The 18,181-nt window shown below is 49.5% G+C and overlaps 1 protein-coding gene across 1 annotated transcript in view; it reads right to left on the bottom strand.

The window, feature by feature from the left end:
• URI1 (URI1 prefoldin like chaperone) overlaps window positions 1-18,181 on the bottom strand; it is a 995,615-nt gene that overhangs the window by 315,714 nt on the left and 661,720 nt on the right. Inside the window, exon 8 of the mRNA XM_069607080.1 lies at window positions 10,294-10,558. Coding sequence (XP_069463181.1) covers window positions 10,294-10,558 — 265 coding nt within the window. The remainder of the gene's footprint in view (window positions 1-10,293; window positions 10,559-18,181) is intronic.

Below are 18,181 nucleotides of genomic sequence, written 5' to 3'. Positions count from 1 at the left end.
CAGCTCTAATGTTTCATGTACAATTTGACCGGACAGTGCAGTAGCCAATACCGGTGAAGAGGTAAATGCAGTATTTTACGATTTTTATAAGGAATGTATACTCTGAGAAGTGCAGCCACAGCATCGGAGATGGATCTATATCTTGCAAAAATACCCAAAACACTTATCTGCTGAGGCTCGGGACATGTTGGATGAGCCAATAAATTTAGCTGAAATCAAGAAAGCTATCCGAGATCTCGCGAGAGGAAAAGCCCCAGGGTCGGACGGGCTAGGGGCAGAGGTTTATAAGGCGTTTATAGATGAGCTTGTTCCCCGATTGCTTCCTGTCTGGATCGGAAGCATTAGAAGCAGGGATTCTGCCAGAATCTATGCTTGAAGCAATAATTATTCTGTTGCTTAAACCTGGCAAGTCTCCGGATGATTGTAGGTCGTACCGACCGCTTTCTTTGATAAATTCTGACGCATAGGTTTTTGCAAAACTGTTGGCGTCACGACTAAACCCACTAATGCCACATATGGTGCATGAAGATCAGGCGGGATTAATATTGGGGAGATCAACAGTGTCAACCATACGACAAATATATAACAATTGCACAGATACCACAGGACAGTCATGGTGTTGCGGTTTCGCTGGACATGCAGAAGGCGTTTGACACAGTGTACTGGCCCTTCTTATTCAGGACGTTGCATAATTACGGGTTTGGACCAAACTTTATTAAGTGGGTTGGAACAAGTTACTTACCTGTAACTGTTTTTCTCCAGCATGGGTCTGGCATGGATTCACATGCTCATGAATATTCCCCGTCGTCAGGCTGGGAATCTTAGGTAAAGAAAAAAAATCAGTATCAGTTTCGTTTCTAAACGGTCTTTCTTAGTAGTAACCAATCACTGGTCTCTGGGTCATACTGTCCCCAGCCAATGACTGCCCTCTCCTTAAACCCCGCCTCTGGCAGCCATCTTCAGATTTGGTAGCAGGTAAAGTGGTAGTATGACCAAATGAAGAGCCGCAGAGGGGTAGGAGGGAGGGTTCGCATGTGAATCCATGCCAGACCCATGCTGACGAACAAGAGTTACAGGTAAGTAACTTGTTCCTTCTCCAGCATGGGGTCTGGCATTGATTCACATGCTCATGAATATAAGAATACATAGCAGTACACACATGCACAACCACGGGGGGTGGCAAAAGGCTCAACATTAAGCATTACATAAACTCAACATTAAGCAACTCTTACCTCCCCACCAGGCCCACCTTCAGGCAAACAGGTTGCGCAGGACTGCTTGGCCGACTCTGGACTCCTCCCTGGAATCCCGACGACGCAGTAGAATCTTGTGAAGGCGTGAGTCAACCTCCACGTAGCAGCCCTGCAGATGTCCAGCAGGGGCACACTAGACAAGAACGCTGTAGTAGCAGCGATCGCTCTGGTCGAATGGGCTCTCGGACGGCCGGGCAGTGGTCGGTTTGCCAACCGGTGACAGTGCATGATGCAGCCGGAGAGCCATCTGGAAATGGAAGCCTTCGAGAGAGCCTTCCCCTGGTTCACAGGTCCAAAGTTCACAAACAGCTGTGATGTCTTCCGAAAACTCTTTGTTCGGTCCACACAGAACTTAAGCGCTCTAGCTACATCCAGCAAGTGCAAAGTCCTCTCTGCCGGCGACAAAGGTGACGGGAAGAAAACTGTTAACACCAAGGGCTCGTTAAGATGGAATTCCGACGGCACCTTGGGCATGAAGGAGGGGTGCGTCCTCAGCACCACCCTCGTATCGTGAAAAGTCAAGTATGGGGGCTTGCAGGATAGGGCCTCAATCTCCCCCACGCGTCGTGCAGAGGTGATGGCCACCAGGAATGCTGTCTTCCATGACAGGAACTTCAAAGGAGCCAAATGCAAAGGCTCAAATGGCGGCCCCATGAGCCTGGTCAGCACCACGTTGAGCTCCCACGCCGGGGCTGGAGCCTTCCCCGTCGGGAACGATCGGAACAGTCCTTTCATAAATTCCTTCACCAACCGATGAGACCACAAGGACGGCAGTCCTGTAGTACTGGTGTATCGGGAGATCGCTGCCAGATGTATCTTGATGGAGGCGTGAGCTAGTCCAGCCTTGGACAGCGACAGTAGGTATGGTAGCACTTGAGGTGCCGTAATCCGTAGAGGGTTGATGATCTGTGCACGGCACCAGACAGAGAACCCCTTCCACTTATTTCCGTAGCACTTAAGAGTTGAGGACACCCTGGCCTTTGCAAGAACCTCTCTGCAGTCAGACGGGATATCGTACCCTCCAAACTCTAGTGCTGCAGGAGCCAGGGCTGCAAGTTCAGTGACTCCAGGTCGTGATGAAGGATGGTGCCTCCTTCTCTGGAAAGAAGATCTGCATCTGTCGGCAGCATGACCGGTGGGGACGCTGACAAGTCCAGAAGGTCTGGGAACCAGATCTGCCCCGGCCACGCCGGTGCGACGAGGATCATCTTGCACCGGGACCTCTTGAGCTGGTTGATGAGTCGGAGCAGCAAAGGCAACGGAGGGAACGCATATAGGAACAGGCCGTCCCAGGGGATCGCCCATGCTCCTCGGCTGGGGAAACCTGCTGGCGAACCTCTGGCATTTGGAGTTCTTCACTGTCGCGAACAGGTCGATCTGGGGTTTGCCCCATCGCTGAAAGAGTTGATCCACTTGATCCTGGCGTAGTTCCCACTCGTGGCAAGAGCGCAGCTCTCTGCTGAGTGAGTCGGCGATGGTATTTTTTATCGCTGCCAGATGAAACGGCACCAGAAACATCCCTTGGGCAACGGCCCAATGCCACAGATCCTGGGCTTCCTTGGATAGGGCAAAGGATATGGTTCCGTCCTGCTTCTGAATGTAGAACATCGTGGTGATGTTGTCGGTGAAGATCCTCACCACCTTGCCCTTGAGGGACGGGAGAAAGGACCTGAGGGCCCAGAATACTACCCGGAGCTCCAGGATGTTGATGTGGAGCGGCTTCTCCTCTGGGAGCCAGAAGCCTCTCGCGTGAAACTCTCCGGTGTGCGCTCCACACGCCTCCAGGGTGGCATCCGTCGTCACCGTTACCTGGTGGGCCGGGGTCTGAAAGTCTGTCCCTGCCGCCAGATGAGCATGGGTGCCCCACCACCGAATCGCTCGTCGGAAGGTCTCGTTGAGAGGGATCCTCTCCTCGAAGCTGCCCGTTGCTTGGATCCAGCGGGCATCAAGGAACTCCTTTAGAGGGCGCATCTGAAGCCTGCACAGGCGCAAGAGATATATGCAAGAGGACATCATCCCGAGGAGGGACTTGATGGACCTCACCCTGGCCACGTCCGTGACCAGCAGACGCTGCACCTTGCCCAGGATGGCCTTTGTCCTTTCCTCCGACGGTGAGGCCAGACACGCCACTGTATCGAGCTTGGCTCCCAGAGACAGTGAGACTTGCGAGGAGACCAGGTGGGATTTCGGGAAGTTGATGGAGAACCCCAGGTCCGTGAGCAGCTGGACGGTCTTCGCTGTGTGTTCTACGGCGAGCTCCCTTGTCCCTGCACGGATGAGCCAATCGTCCAGGTAGGGGTAGACGTGGATCCCCTGCAGGCACAGCCACGCCGCCACTGGTGCGAGGCAGTTGGTGAAAACACTGTGTGCCGACTTCAATCTGAACGAGGGCATTGAACTGGTAGTGCCGTCCTTGGACCACGAACCTGAGGAACTTTCGGTGTCCTTTTAGAATGGGGATGTGGAAGTATGCATCCTTCAACTCCAACGACGACAGGAAATCGTCCTCCTCCAGCTGTCCCAGCACGTGCTTGAGGGTGACCATCCAGAACTTCTGTGCCTTGATGTACTTGTTCAGTCGTCGCAGGTCCAGGATGGGCCGCCATCCTCCTGTCTTCTTTTTCACGAGGAAGTACCCGAGTATACTCCGGAGCCCCGGAGCATCTTTGGGACAAGCTCGATGGCACCTTTCTTGAGCAACGCCCTTACCTCCAGTAGTAGTTGAGGGATGTGGTTTTCCTTCCTGGCCATGGGAAGAATGCAGGGGCACTTTTTTAGAAACTCAAGGGCGTGCCCCTGGGCCCGGGCGTCCAGCACCCAACGGTCAGTGGAGATGAACTCCCACACGCTGACGAACTTCGCCAGCTGGCCTCCCACCGAGGTCCTTCGGTGGGGTCCTGATGCCACGGTCGGTTCAGTCTTGCTTGGAGGATGCCTTGCCGCTTTGGCCTCCCTGGCGACGATGGCGGGATCCACCCGACTTGCCTCGTCCCCTGGCGGTATGTAGAGGAGCCACTGCTTAATACGTTGGAGGCACCTTGCTTGCCTCCGGAGTTCCGAAAGGACGGCCGTCGTTGCTGGAGAACTCCTAGGGCCCGAGCCGTCTCCGTGTCCGCCTTGATGGCTTGGAGGGACTCATCCACCGTTTTCCCAAACAGGTTGTTCCCGTAGAAGGGCATGTCCAACACCTTGGTTTGTACGTCCTGGCGGAAATCCGTCGCCTTGAGCCACCCTCACAGTCTAAGGCAAAAGCTGTTGCCTAGCTGGTGGAAACCGGTGTCGGCAATGTCCGTTGCCACCGTTATGGCGTGGTCCAACGCCACCTCATCTTCCTGCAAGATCTCCAGGGCCTCTGCCCTCTTGTCGTCCGGTAGGAAGTTCAACAGAGGGGCGATCTTGTACCACAATTCCCTGTCGTAGCGGGCCACGATCGCAAGGGCGTTGGCCGCCTTAATCGTTGTTCCTGCCGATGAGATAACTCGTCGACCCATCGCATCCAGCTTCTTTCCTTCGCCGTCCGGAGGGGAAGTTGACGTCGAGGCCGATGCCCCCCAGCTTTCTTCTTGGCCGCCGCTGAGACGACCGAGTCAGTGGTCGGTTGCACCAGGTACAGGGGGGCCGCGTCGGGGACCCAGTATTTCTTCTCATACCGATCCCTCTTAGCAGGCGTCGTAGACGGGTTCTTGAGAAGGGCGAGTCCCTCGTCCCAGATGTCATCCAGCAGAGGCACGGCGAGGACCGTCTTCCTCTTGGCCTCGCGCCATTGGTAAACGAAACCCTCCTTCTCTTCGGGGCAGAGCTGGAAAAGCTCGGATGCCCTGGCAATCATAGCGTGGAAGGACCCAATCTCGTCGGACGGGGAGACCCAAGTCGGAGGCGATGGGAGATCCGTCCCGTCGTCGCCGCCGTCGTCGTCATCATCATCTGTGCCCGTGTCCGTTCCCGTGTCATCCCCAGGGACAGGGGCAAAGGTTGAGCAGGCCGAGAGGGCTGAAAAGGCGGGGCTGGTGGGTCTGTCTCCTCTTGCTTGGGGGACTTCCTGACGGGCCTGGCTCCGGCTCCTCCGTCGGTAGTAGGGGCAATCTCGTCCTTATCTCCGTACATAAGGATTGTATTGCCAACAAAATGGCCTCCGCAGTGCTTTGCCTTCTGTTGGGCCCCCATCGCCGGGGCGCCCTCACAGGACTTAGAAGACTGCTCAGACTTTTTCTTCTTCTTCTCACCTGAAGGGCTCTTTCCTTCCAGCCAGTTGGAGAGGCGAAGATGTCGATCCTTCATAGTCCGCTCCGACATGTTCTCGCAAAACGCACAGTCCTTCATGGGCGTTTTGTCCTCATGAAGGCAGTAGAGGCATTTCGAATGCTCGTCCTCCTTGAACACATTCTGTAGCTGGCATCCAGGACAAACCCTGAACAGCTTTCCGGGCGTCGAGCTTCCTTTCTCCTGGGCCATGTCCGGGTAGGCCTCAGAAACTTCTGGACTCCTCCAAGAAACGTAACTCGATGAAAACTTCACCCTTGAGGGCGTAGAAAAATCCAAAACTGGTCCCCGTTGATCGGATGGAGAAAAAGTGGAGCTTGAAGCTCTGTTTAACCGAAAAAGGAGAAAATCTCTTTGAAAAAAGCACGAAACCGCAGCAAAGCTCGAGAGCTAAAGCATGAGGACTCCCAATACTTGAACGTGCGGTAAAAATCTGAAGATGGCTGCCAGAGGCGGGGCTTAAGGAGAGGGCAGTCATTGGCTGGGGGCAGTATGACCCAGAGACCAGTGATTGGTTACTACTTAGAAAGCAGATCAGAAACGAAACTGATACTGATTTTTTCTTTACCGAGGATTCCCAGCCTGACGACGGGGAATATTCAGGAGCATGTGAATCCATGCCAGACCCCATGCTGGAGAAACAGTTTTATATACACAGCCATACGCCAAAGTCTACATGAACAGTGTGCTTTCACCAGTATTAACATTGGAAGGTGGCACTAGGCAGGGGTTCCCATTGTCACCCCGGTTTGCCTTAGCAATAGAACCACTGGCAGATCTTATGCGTGCTCGTTATGCACGAGCCAGGATACAAATTGCAGGACAGGTGGAACTCATTACGCTATATGCAGCAGATATAATGATGTATATACAAGACCCAGGGAAAAATCTGCAGAGAATATTAACTGTGGTATGCGAGTTTGAGAACTATTCAAGATTGCATTTAAACAGCAGCATGTTGGAGGTCTTTCTGTTAACAGAGACTACACGGGAACCATGCAATATCTTTGGGCTGTGGGGGTAGCCTTTAAGCATTAGATACCTTGGAATTGTGATTGCATGCTCACCATCTCTTACTACAGCGCTAAACTATGACTCCCTCGTCACTAAAATTGGCAACAAGCTAGAGAGATGGAATCATCTCCCTATCTCGATGAGACAAGTCGCATTAATAAAAATGACTATTCCATCTAAGTTTCTCTACTTGTTTTGTAATTTTCCTTTATGGTCCGGAAGGTCGTTCTTCAATACTATTGCACAGATATTTTCCTCATTTGTTTGGAAAGGGCAAATTCGGGTAAAATGGCAACGTCTCACATTGGCATACAAGCTTGGAGTACTTCGGCCCCCGATCTCGAATTATATTACTTAACAGCACAGCCATATCACGCAACATACTGGGTAGATGGAGGCCCAACATCGTCCCATATGACGATTGAGAGACAGGGGGCTCCACGGAATCACTGATACACTTAATTACAGCGAAAGTACATCACCATTCCCGCCAGCAGGATCCAGTCAAAGCCTTGCAGGACGCTTGGGCTATATTAACCGGGTGCCCCGAGGGCAAAGTGTTATATGACAAAGCTAAATCGATCTGGGGCATGTCCTCTCTGGGTCCAACACAGGATAAATCACAGGCAACGCACTGGCGGGAGCCTGGCATTCAAAATCTGGGCGACTGGTTTCATGAGGGGGTCTTTGTAACTTGGGACCCAAGAAAGATGTGTAGGGGATATACCGCTTTGTAGGCTCCAATATTAGCGGATTCGCTCAGCCATGGACTCAGTGTTGCCTGGATTTCCACTTGAACCTACATCACACCCATGCCTCCACTACATACTGTCGCTAAACTATCGACACTATATAAGCGGGCGCAAACGTCTTCTAGAGTGCAAACAGTGGATACAAGGAGTAAATGGGAAAGGGATCATGGTGTCACCTTTACGGATACACAATGGTTGCAAATATGTAGGTTAACGAGGCAGGTGTCATTGAATTCCAGGTTCAAGATCCTAAACAGAACACACAGCTGGCCTCATAAAAGGGTTTCCTTCCTCAGAAGGGAGATGTCCCAGATGTAATGTTTCATTGCATATGATGTGGTCATGTCATGCACTGTCAGTGTATTGGGATACGATAGGTCATGTGTTGGACAAGATTGCAAGCAAGCCTTTATTATGGGTACCCTCAGTGTGTTTATTGGGGTACGTTAAAAAAGCTGAATCCACTGAAGCGGAAATGTGTTAATCTTGGACTTATACTAGCAAAAATGGCTATCCTAATGCACTGGACATGGAAGGAGGGCCCCACGTACGGAAATTGGCTTCATGACATGCTATGGGCTAATGATAAGACATATGTCCGCTTACAGGCCCCAGTGTGTTGACCGAGACATTTGGGGTGCTTTCCGACAGTATCTGGAACGTAAAAGTATTGACAATGGAGACAGCTGAGCTAACGCTCTGTGTTTCTTGTTCTTTTCGCTTATTTTTTTTAATATTTTTCTTCATGGAATGGAGGATGGCGATTCTGCCTGCTCTGTTGGTTCTGTGCACGATAAGGGTAGAGCCTGGGAAAAAGGCCTAGTGCGCTATGGGTCGAAGTCCTGGGAGAACCAGTTTTCTGTGATAAAAAGGGTGTCAGGGCCTTCAGAGGATATTAAATCGTATATGTTGTGGTGATCTTTAACTACAGACCTGGCATTAATTAGGATGCCAAATATTCCAATACTAAGAAGGGAGTTTGCTGTCAGGGGAGGACGACTGCAGGGGGGAGTAGGGGGAGCAGTGGTGACCGCCCACAGGTAGAGTTATATAGGTGGGTTGGGCGAGGCAGTGCGAGGGCTGAATCTGGGATCTCCTCTGGGGATGGGGGTCTGTGGGTGAGGGCAGTGTGTCGTGGAGGAGGGTGGGGCAGAGTTGTAGTAGTTGTAGGGTGAGGTGTTACTATGGGATGGTCTAATGTGTCTGTTCCGGGGAGTGATGAGGAATGCAGGGTGTATTCTTTGTGTGTGTGAAGCGGGCTTGTCAGGTGAGGGTCCTTATGGGGTTGGTGGATGTGGCAGTTGAGGGGTTGTGTGGGAAGGGAGTGGGGTCCCTGTTCTGAGGTGTGGAAAGGGCTGTGGAAGCTGGGGAGAGGCAGGGAAGGGATGCATAGTGGTGGCTGGTGCGGTCATATGGGATAATTGTTGTATGGGAGAGGTCAGGAGGATGTCTTCTGAGGTCAGATATCGGACAAGGTTGCCAATTTCTGGGAGGACCTGGAGATTCTGGAGTCAGTGCCAGGGGTGTTGAATGATAGGCTGAAGAGAAATTTCACTGGGTTGGGTGTGTTGGGGCAGGACATGAGTAAGTGAACCGGGATGTCAAGGGTTTGGAGGAGAGACAGAGTGAGGTATGCAGAGGTTAAAGTGCCCAAGTAGTGCAGTGTCTTTAAGGGGATTGTTGGTAGCCAGAGGGGTGCGAGAGGATTGGCGGGGCAGCAGATTGAGGAGTACTTGCCAGGGTGGACCTGGCAGCATTTAGGATGCAAAGGGGGACATGGCTGAGTGGAAGGGGGGGCAGTGAGGCGGAAGGGGGTCTGGAGAAGGAAGGTTTGGGAGAGGGCCTGGTGGGGTGCAGTTGACTGGGGGAACTGGCAGGAGACCTGTGTAGGAGGGGTGGCACGGTTGGGGAGATTTGGTCTCCCCGAGGGGGGGAAAGGATGAGGAGGGAGCAGATGTGCGTTGGGTTAGTGTCTGGGTGAAGGGGTGGACAGGTTTCTGGTGTGCCAGAGTGCCACTCTAACTTTAGAGCTGCTTGGCATGGCGGAAGATCAGCTGCCTCAGCCTTGAGGGCGAGGGGAGTACAAGGGACACAGTCAGCCAGCGATCAGCCTAAGTCGAGTGCGATATCCGCAAGTGCATGAGGATCGATTATGTGTTGTGCTGTGCAGGCTTGCATGGCAAAGAGAAGGACAGGAATGAGAGTTGAGAAAAGCAGCGCCTAATTCCTGTGGAGAAAAATAACTACGGCACTAACCTTGTCCAAAGGGATGTAAAGTGGGGGTACCAAGCAGAGGTTTGATTCAAAATTACAGATTTGCTGAAGTACACACTAGCTAGACTCATGATTGCAATCCCACTGCACCATCCCTGTGGGAAAAGATGCAGGGGAGTGGGAAAAAACAGTAGCTAGATTCAAAATACAGCAAACATTGAAATTACAGACCTATAGCAGTATTAAGGTACACAAATGTGTCATCCTTTACCCGAGTCGCAGCAGATAGGGTTCGGGCCTGGCTGGGGAGCCCAAGGCAAACAGGCAAAGGAGGTGCACAGGGAGGTGCCCTTTGCCCTGGCCCTTAGCCAGCTGCAGGGGCAAGGCTGCCCTGGGGAGGTGTCTTAGGTAGGGCTATCTGGCCAAATGATTCCCCACAGGACAAACCAATTGATGGTGGACAGGCAGGTTGAGGGAGGGGAGAGGAGAGAGGAGGCCTGCAGGCACAGCAGAGCAGGTTTTACCGGCTCGAATTTGCTCTCTTGCAAATAACAAATCATTATTGTCACAAACTTAAATTGATCCACTAACGCAGCACAAAACAAAATTGATACTGTAAAAAGAACATTGTTTTCAATTATTGCTAGCGATTGGTGCCTAGAAGTATGATCATGAAAACTGAACAAAGCAACTGCATTTATCCTTTAACCATAGGTAATGTCAATATGGACTGATTCAAATTCGCACTTTTGACCATAATGATATGCACAATAAAAAAAATTAAAAAGTATAATACTAACCCTTTTTGGTTCAACAGTATGAGAGAAATATATGGTTGGTATGAAGTTATCTCCAACATCATCTTCATTATCATCATCACTATGGTAGGATTGCATGCCATTAACTTGCCCTTGGAAGAAAATGGATTCTGAATTTTCCCTTTGAACATTTCCCTGAGTTAGAGAGTCATCCACTCTGTTTGTCACATTCAGATATGTCTTTTCTTCTTCTTCCACTTCAGAAACAATATACTGTTCATCTGTAGCATCAGCTGTCTCAGACATTCTACCAAAAAAACAATTATATTAAAATAACAGAAACAAGCACACAAACAATTCAGAATAAGAAAATAACTAGGGCTAGGGCACAGATGAAGAAAGCAGTAATAGTTCTATTCCCTTCCCTTCTGCTCCACCATCATAGAGACCGCAATTGCCAGAATATCACCCAGTTGATAACTTGACAGTGTATTGGTTGTGCAGCCTTACCCAACCCCTGATGGTAGAACTCTACATCTATTTGTCACCTTTTCATTAAACAATTTCTTTATGATGCATTTAAACATGCACACAGCACCAACTAAACTGATATTCCAGCCCCTTGCTCCACCTCCAATTTCCCATGATATACACAGCTGCAAAAGGCTAGAATGTTTACTGAGCATTCAGTGAACAACTAAATGTCCTAATGGAAAACTGCGCGCTCTGTGTCTCAGGGATGTTAATAAACACCCACAGTCCCCAGCAACCTCCTTTCGAACAGTAGCACTGAATGTAACTGAATAAGTTACTCCAAGATTAGTGTCACAGTGAGGGTGGAAAAGAACAACCAACACACCTGGAAAGTGGGGATCAACAACTTTATTCATAGTATGCAAGGATTGGATAAAAGCCTATTGCGGAAAAGGATATACAAAAGACATTTTCACGGTTTACATAGTAAGGCAGAGTAAGTTGTCCAAGAGGGCAGTGAGCAAAACAAGTACCATTTCCTAGGTTCCTATACCTTGTGTGGTCCCCCTCAGCAAGGACCCCTATGTATCTTCTATAGATGAACCTCACCCACAGGACTTGGTGTTCAATGATAGGATTTAGGATTTATAGGAACTTCTAAAGAGTCTACAGGGAACGCCCCTACAACACAAGATAAAGATGGAAGATCCATGGCTAACCATGTCAGGATGGAGGATGAACAAAACCAATAGGAAGGTTCTGTGCTAAGTGGACTTAGTGTCCCAGTTCAATTTCCATGAACTTCTCCATCAGAGGAGCCTACTGTGGTTGCCCCAGTCTATGGGCTTATATAAAGTTGGTGCACAATCCGTTGGTACTTAAAGTACCACAGCACACTTCTTTCTTGACCGTGATGCTTGCTCCTATTGCAGATTTGACTCTTAATCTTGGGACACTTTCTTGGGTTTTCTAAATGTTGACACGGAACATGACTATCAGCTAGAACTCCCCCTGCCTAAGGGGATATTTGAAATCTTCTTCCCTCTGCCTAGGTGCTTTTCAGGGTGAGGATATTCTCGCCCACTGGCCAAGCATCGCTCTTCTAGACACCGTAACCAATTACAGGTTCTGCTATACTTTCAGTTTTCCAGCTGCTCCCATGCTTTGTATTCAGCATATTAGTAATACCCCTAGAAAAGCTCTGGTGTTCTGAGGGTCTAGTCTATAGCCGTGTAAGAATAATCACACTCCTTACTGCCGACTTTAACCAAGCCCTCCTTACTGTTTAATCCCACTCACAGAGAAGGCTACCTGGTTCAGCCACCTGCTCCTGAGAAGAAGAAAACTCCAAGGTTTGAGAGAAGGCGAAGAAGGGAGAGTGGTGAGAAAGAGGAGAGGAGAGGATGAAGTAGAAGGAGTAGTGAGATGAGGGTCAAGAGAGAGTGAGGGAAGGGGAGTGTGCGTATTCGTGAGGAAAACGGCTCAGGATGAAAACCACTATTTCCTGCTGAAACCTGGGGAGTGTTAGTTCAGGGCACCCCTGGAAGAAACCAGGAGGCAGTCAAATATACAATTCTTCTTGCCTTGAGATCATCCTCTACAGCCAGATATAGACAGTAGGTGTTACTGAACGCTAGCTGGAAGACCTTGGGGTTAGGGACGGATGGTTTAGGGTGGAAAAAGACCACAACTGGAGGTTGAGAGAAGCCTGTACCCTACCCGCACACTGAAAAAATAAAAAACATATGAACCATCCTGAACAGCCTGGGCGTTATTGAAGCGTTCCGTGACAACCCTTAGTTGTAAAGCATGAGTAAGGAACTGCTGAGTCTGTGAAAAGTGTGAAAACAAAGTATGATGTTCGAGTCCTTTTCAGCGCTGAGGCTATTGGCTCGGTGGAAGTAGTTTTTACTGAAGAAACATTTGCACTTTTTGTGGTTGAATGTTTGGTCTATGCATTCTTCCAGTAATTGCAACTTCCTTTGAAGTGAGTGCCTGTTATGTGGTGTGGTGTATACCAAGCGCTCTCCAGCCATTTTCCAGGCCTGCGACAGTGACTCTACGCCATGTTTCAAAGGAGCCTTGAACAAATTAGTGCTATAGTTCAGCATCAACCTCAAACTATTGGTGCTGAACTTGTGGGTTGTTATCTCAGTGATCTGCTTTGAGACCTTGGCCTTAGTAGGTGAACTTGACTGTGGGTGTGATGCAGTCTCAGACACCAGAAGAGATCTTCTAGGGCGGATATGAGCGGGCTCACTGGAGCTGGGGCCACTGCTCAACTACTATGGCTTCTTCAGAGTTGGACATTTTGTACAGTCTGAGGCAGAGGCCTCCATTGCACAAGTCGCCCAGCGCTCTACTCATGGTCATTTTGGGTTTGAAGTTTTTACATGCAGAGCATTTGCCTTAATCATTGCCTCTTGGGATATGATATATGGCATTTATAAACGCGCCTATACACAAGTGTTTCAAGCCGCGAAGGGAGGCAATGGTTGCACACATTACAGTTGTCCTTGCAAAGGAACTTCAAATTACAGCTGAGTCAGAAATTAAATTGTGTATTCTCTATTAGGAGAAAGCTACCTGATGCAGCCAACAAATGTAGATTTATGGGCGAGTGTAGTGTGATGAATCTAATGATATCACTCCTTTCCCAGACATAGCCTCTCCTCATGTGGCCAGAGGAAGCAGCAGCCACTACCTTATCCTGACCCTGGGGTGTAGTGAGACATTGTAAAATGAGACATGGTATCCCCTTTCCCTTTAAGGTGCGTCCCCTTCATTCTTCATGCATGCAAAATAATAAGATAATAAGAGAACGGTCACTGACCGATTAGATGCTGAATGCATGGAGAAGGCAGAGACCTAAGAAACTGTGCAAATCTGGGACCCACACCCAAGCCGAGAAATCTGTAAAAAGTCCTGGCAGGAAAGTGAACAAGGCACAAGTGGAACTTGAAACAAAGTTCTGGCAGGAGAGTATACCAGGTGAAGAAGCAGATCAGGGGTCCACACCCATAAAGAGTTGTATTGTGCTCTAAAGACAATGGTGGGTAGGGTTCAAAACTTTCCAGGTCACTGCTCACTTTAGAGTAGTACAGGGTTAAGTTCATCCAGAGCCGCCAGGCCTGATGGTGTCTTCAACTTGATAAAGAGCAACCCAGAGGCCTGGGCTGATTTTGCGGTATCCCTGTTTAAACAGGTGATTCTAAATAGAAGAGTTCAAGGTTCCTGGAGCGAAGCTTGGGTGGTTCTAGTGTTCAAGAACGGCGAAAGGGCGGATCCAAAGAATGATCACCCTATTGGACTCTTTGGGCAAGTATTTCACCTCAGTGGTCCTCCGAGATCTCAGCTCATGGGCGGAGAAAAAGGGGATCCTTGACGCGAGGCAAACATGGTTCATAAAAGGGGTTGGGACATAATTAAATCTTTTCATCCTGAACCTTTTAAAACAAAAGTCGATTGACAATACCACAATATTATATTGCCTTCTTGGATCTACACCAGGCTTTTGATGGTGTTGATAGGAATTGCTTGTGGGCCAAATTGAAAGCCTGCAAATGCCCCACGGACATCTTGGAGACAGTGCAGGCTCTATACACTGATACTTCAATACAGATCAGATTGGGGGCAAGAGGATTAATGTCTAGAAAGATTTTGACATTTTGCGGCCTTAAAAAAGGCTGCATGCTTGCTCCCTTCTTATTTAACTTGTATCTTTCCGACCTGGGGATTTCACAGGAGGACATAAGGTCCTTTCTACCAAAGCTAAATGGATGCAATTTGCCAAGGCTGCTCTATGCAGATATCGATGGAGGGTCCTGCTGAGGGGAATCAATCTTCTTAGCCTCAAAGGGGTGGCTCCCCTTTGGGGAGAAATGATGAATAGTACAGATTTGTCTCAATGTATTTGTTTTCATTCATGCAGCCAACCTTTAAATTCTACATAACATTTTAATGTGCAAACTCTGCTACTCAATTTTTGTACAGTATGTAGTGCAGTGGTGGGTGGATAAACATCTGAGAGGCTGCTGTTGAAAAGCTCCAATTCACCTTACACAATGAAAGAGGTGCTCTGAATGCATTTGAAACACAATGATGTTCCTTCGTGGATTAGATTAGGAGTTCAGATATGGAACAGAATGTACAAGAAGATAGGAGTGTGTGTTCCATACTCCCCCGACGTGTAGCTTTGGTCCAGGGTTTAAAATGCACACACATTAACACACTGCATGTGTTCGGTATGGAATTCCAGACGAATAGCAACATGGGGAGACCTCTTCCTTGAAGGGCACTGCAATCCTTCCGAGACCTGGGAAGTATGCACAAGGTATCTTCTGGTAAATTCATAATTTATACAGCGCTGACTTGCAGGGCTAGGAAATATTGGGGCATCCTGCCTGTGGGGCCACCACAGAACCCAATATTGACCACATTGTCTGCAAAGGGGGATGGGGTCTGAATAACAGCTTTATATAGTACCTTATTAGACAAAGTACCACATTCAGATCATGCTATACAGACAGCTTGGAAAATGGAGTAAGGGGGAACATTTAAAGGTATTAAACGGTCTAATACATGGCTTGCAAAATCTATCCACCCAACAGATTGGTTAGTACTTTTAAGGCAGATCGAGCACCATTACTATAGTACTTGACCTTGCTGCTGGGCTTACCTAGGATATTTGTTTTTAATACAAATTTTGCTTTCAGGGAATTTTATCTAATGATCACGGCTGTCCATCTGGGGGCGGCAGTAAACACAGCATTTTAATGTCCTATTTTGTTGATGCAGAAATTAAGTCTAACTCACCAGAGTGACTAACATACTCCTAGTCCATAGTCCCCTTTCCTCCATCATGTATGGGCATCCCTTTCGAGGGACGGGAATGGAATCCCTTTTCCACCAAAAAAAAGAAATTTCCCCTTTAAATTTACTGGCGCGTCGGTCTTGGCCCCAGGAGCACGGGCTCCCTTAACGATACCCACCGGCGCCATACCTCAATCCCCTTTTGACGCGTCAGCTGTTGTATCTTGTGTGCCACCTGGATCGCTGCGGTCATCCATCGAGCTATGGATGCCTTGGAGGTATGCTACCCAGGTCTGGAGCCTGCAAATGTTAGTGTGTCCGTCTTGCAGATGCGCTTCATTCTGTCAAGATAGAATTTCAATGCTCTCCTGACATTCAGACAGTGGGGTGTCTTCCTTGGGGTCCGGGAGGAATGTGGGGAGCACAATTTCTTCGTTGATATGAAAGGATGACACCACCTTTGGAAGGAACATGCGTTTGAGCACAAATTTGTCCTTGTGAAACCTAGTGTATTGCTCTGAGGCGACCAACGCCTGGATCTCACTCACTCTGCTTGTTGACATAAGACCAATCAGAAATGCTGTCTTTGGAGTGACCAAACTAATTTCTGCTGTGGCCATGGGTTTGAATGGTTTGTGGGCTATAGCACTTAGCACCACGATGGTGTCCCAAACGGGAAGCAGCCGTTTGACTGGGGGACACAGCCTGGTTAGGCCAGTCAGGAATGTTTTCACTACAGGATTGGTCGAAGATAGCATAAGAGAGCCAGAGTGCCTGTATGCGCCAATAGCAGTCAGGTATGTCTGGCAGGTATCCACCTGGACACCCGATCTGGCGACATAGGCTGAGAATAAGACTTGGTCCAAGGTGCATGTCTGTGGATTCACCCCATTTTCCGTAGCCCATAAACAGAAGCTTGTACATTCACTTTTGTACTGCTTGCACGTAGCCGGACTTCTGGTACTTTGAATGATCACCAGATTGTCGCTTGACAACTGAAGGTGCTGGAGAGTTAGCTGCTCAGGAACCAGGCCTCTAGTGCTACACTCTCCGGGGAAGGGTGAAGCACCTCACCTCCCTGCTGCGCTAGTCGAGGGCCCTTCTCAAGGGGAAGCACCATCTCTGGCTGTGTTGACAGCTGCTGCAGGTCCGAGAACCAGGGTTGTGCAGGCCAGCGAGGCGCTATGAGAAATATCTTCAAGTTCCTGGAGTTCTTGATCTTGTTCACCACCTTGTGAACCAGTGTTGTGGGTGGGAATCGGGAGTGCGATCTCTACAGAGTTGCATCCCCTTGCTCCCCAGGATGCGAACTGCTGACACGTCTGGTTGTGTCTGTGGTGGGGTGGTCTCATCTGCTGAACACTTCCTGGAGTACTCTCCCATTCAGCTGCCACTAGTAATTGCCACCGACTGAGTGTCTGCTTTTCAGGTTGGATTCTCCCGGAAGGTGAACTGCCGATATCCACACCTCCTGACTGATAGCCCATTTCCAGATTTCCAGGGTCAAAGAGCATAGCTGCAGGTATCTGGTGCCCCCCTGGTTTGTTTATATAGTACATGCAGGTTGTGTTGTCTGTCTGAATACACACAGACCTGCACTTGATGGTTGGGGCGAAGGACTTCGAGGGCCAACCAGATTGCCATTAATTCCAGCCAGTTGATGTGATTCTGCTGGTCGGTTTGGGTCCAGAGCCCATGCACAGAGTGCGCTACCAGAGTTGCTCCCCACCCGTGGAGGGAGAGGTCTGTGGTAATGGTGAACTCTATGGGGGGGTGGACGGAACGGTCTGGCCACTAAGATGTTCTCCTCCTGCCACCACCATTTGAGATCGTGGTCCAGAGATTGCAGGATGGATACCTGGGCCCTGAGATGGCCCGACTCCTAAACCCGGGAATAGGCAAAATGCAACTGAAGCCTCCTCAAGCAGAGTCTGGTGTACAGGACCACCAGGAGGCATGCTGCCAGAATGCCCGGAAGGTGTTGATAAGCCGTGGTGATTGACCCGCGGCGGAAATGGTAGATGGCAGTCTGAATCGCTGTAACCTTGTCCCCGGTGGGGCATACCCTCTGCTGCTGTGTGTCCCACAACAGGCCTAGAAACACTAGCTTCGGTTTAGCGGTTAGCTGAGATTTCTGGTAGTTGATTGAAAAATCCACATCCAGGCTCAAACCTGGTCCGGAGACGAGGCCCTGACAAATGAGTCGTCGAGGTATGGATAGACATGCTGCCCCTCTGACACGAGGAGAGCTGCCACCACATTCATAAGCCTGGTGAAGATTCTGAGCCAAGTTTAAGCCAAAGGGCAGTACCTTGTAGTGAAAATGCAGGCTCATGACCTGGAACCTGAAGAAGGCCCGGTGAGGCTGCACAATAGGAACGTGGAGATACACGCCCTTCAGGTCCAGGGAGCACGTCCAGTCTCCCCCACACAGTGTCTCGTCTATGAATGCTGGTGTCAACATCTTGAACTTCTACAGGGTAGGTAAAGATTTAGGGAAGACAAAACCAACAACACTCGCAGGCCACCTGGTTCTTCTTTTGAATAGCAAAGATGCAGGAGTAAAAGCCCTGTCCTGCAGAGGCGGAGGCACCATCTCTACCACCTCGCTCTCTAAAAGAGAGCGAATCTCTGCCAGGATGAT

This window comes from Ambystoma mexicanum, chromosome 1p (assembly GCF_040938575.1).
Source record: "Ambystoma mexicanum isolate Mex_15411 chromosome 1p, UKY_AmexF1_1, whole genome shotgun sequence".
In the NCBI taxonomy this organism is placed as follows: Eukaryota; Metazoa; Chordata; class Amphibia; order Caudata; family Ambystomatidae; genus Ambystoma; species Ambystoma mexicanum.
This window is presented reverse-complemented; position numbering and strand designations above follow the sequence as displayed.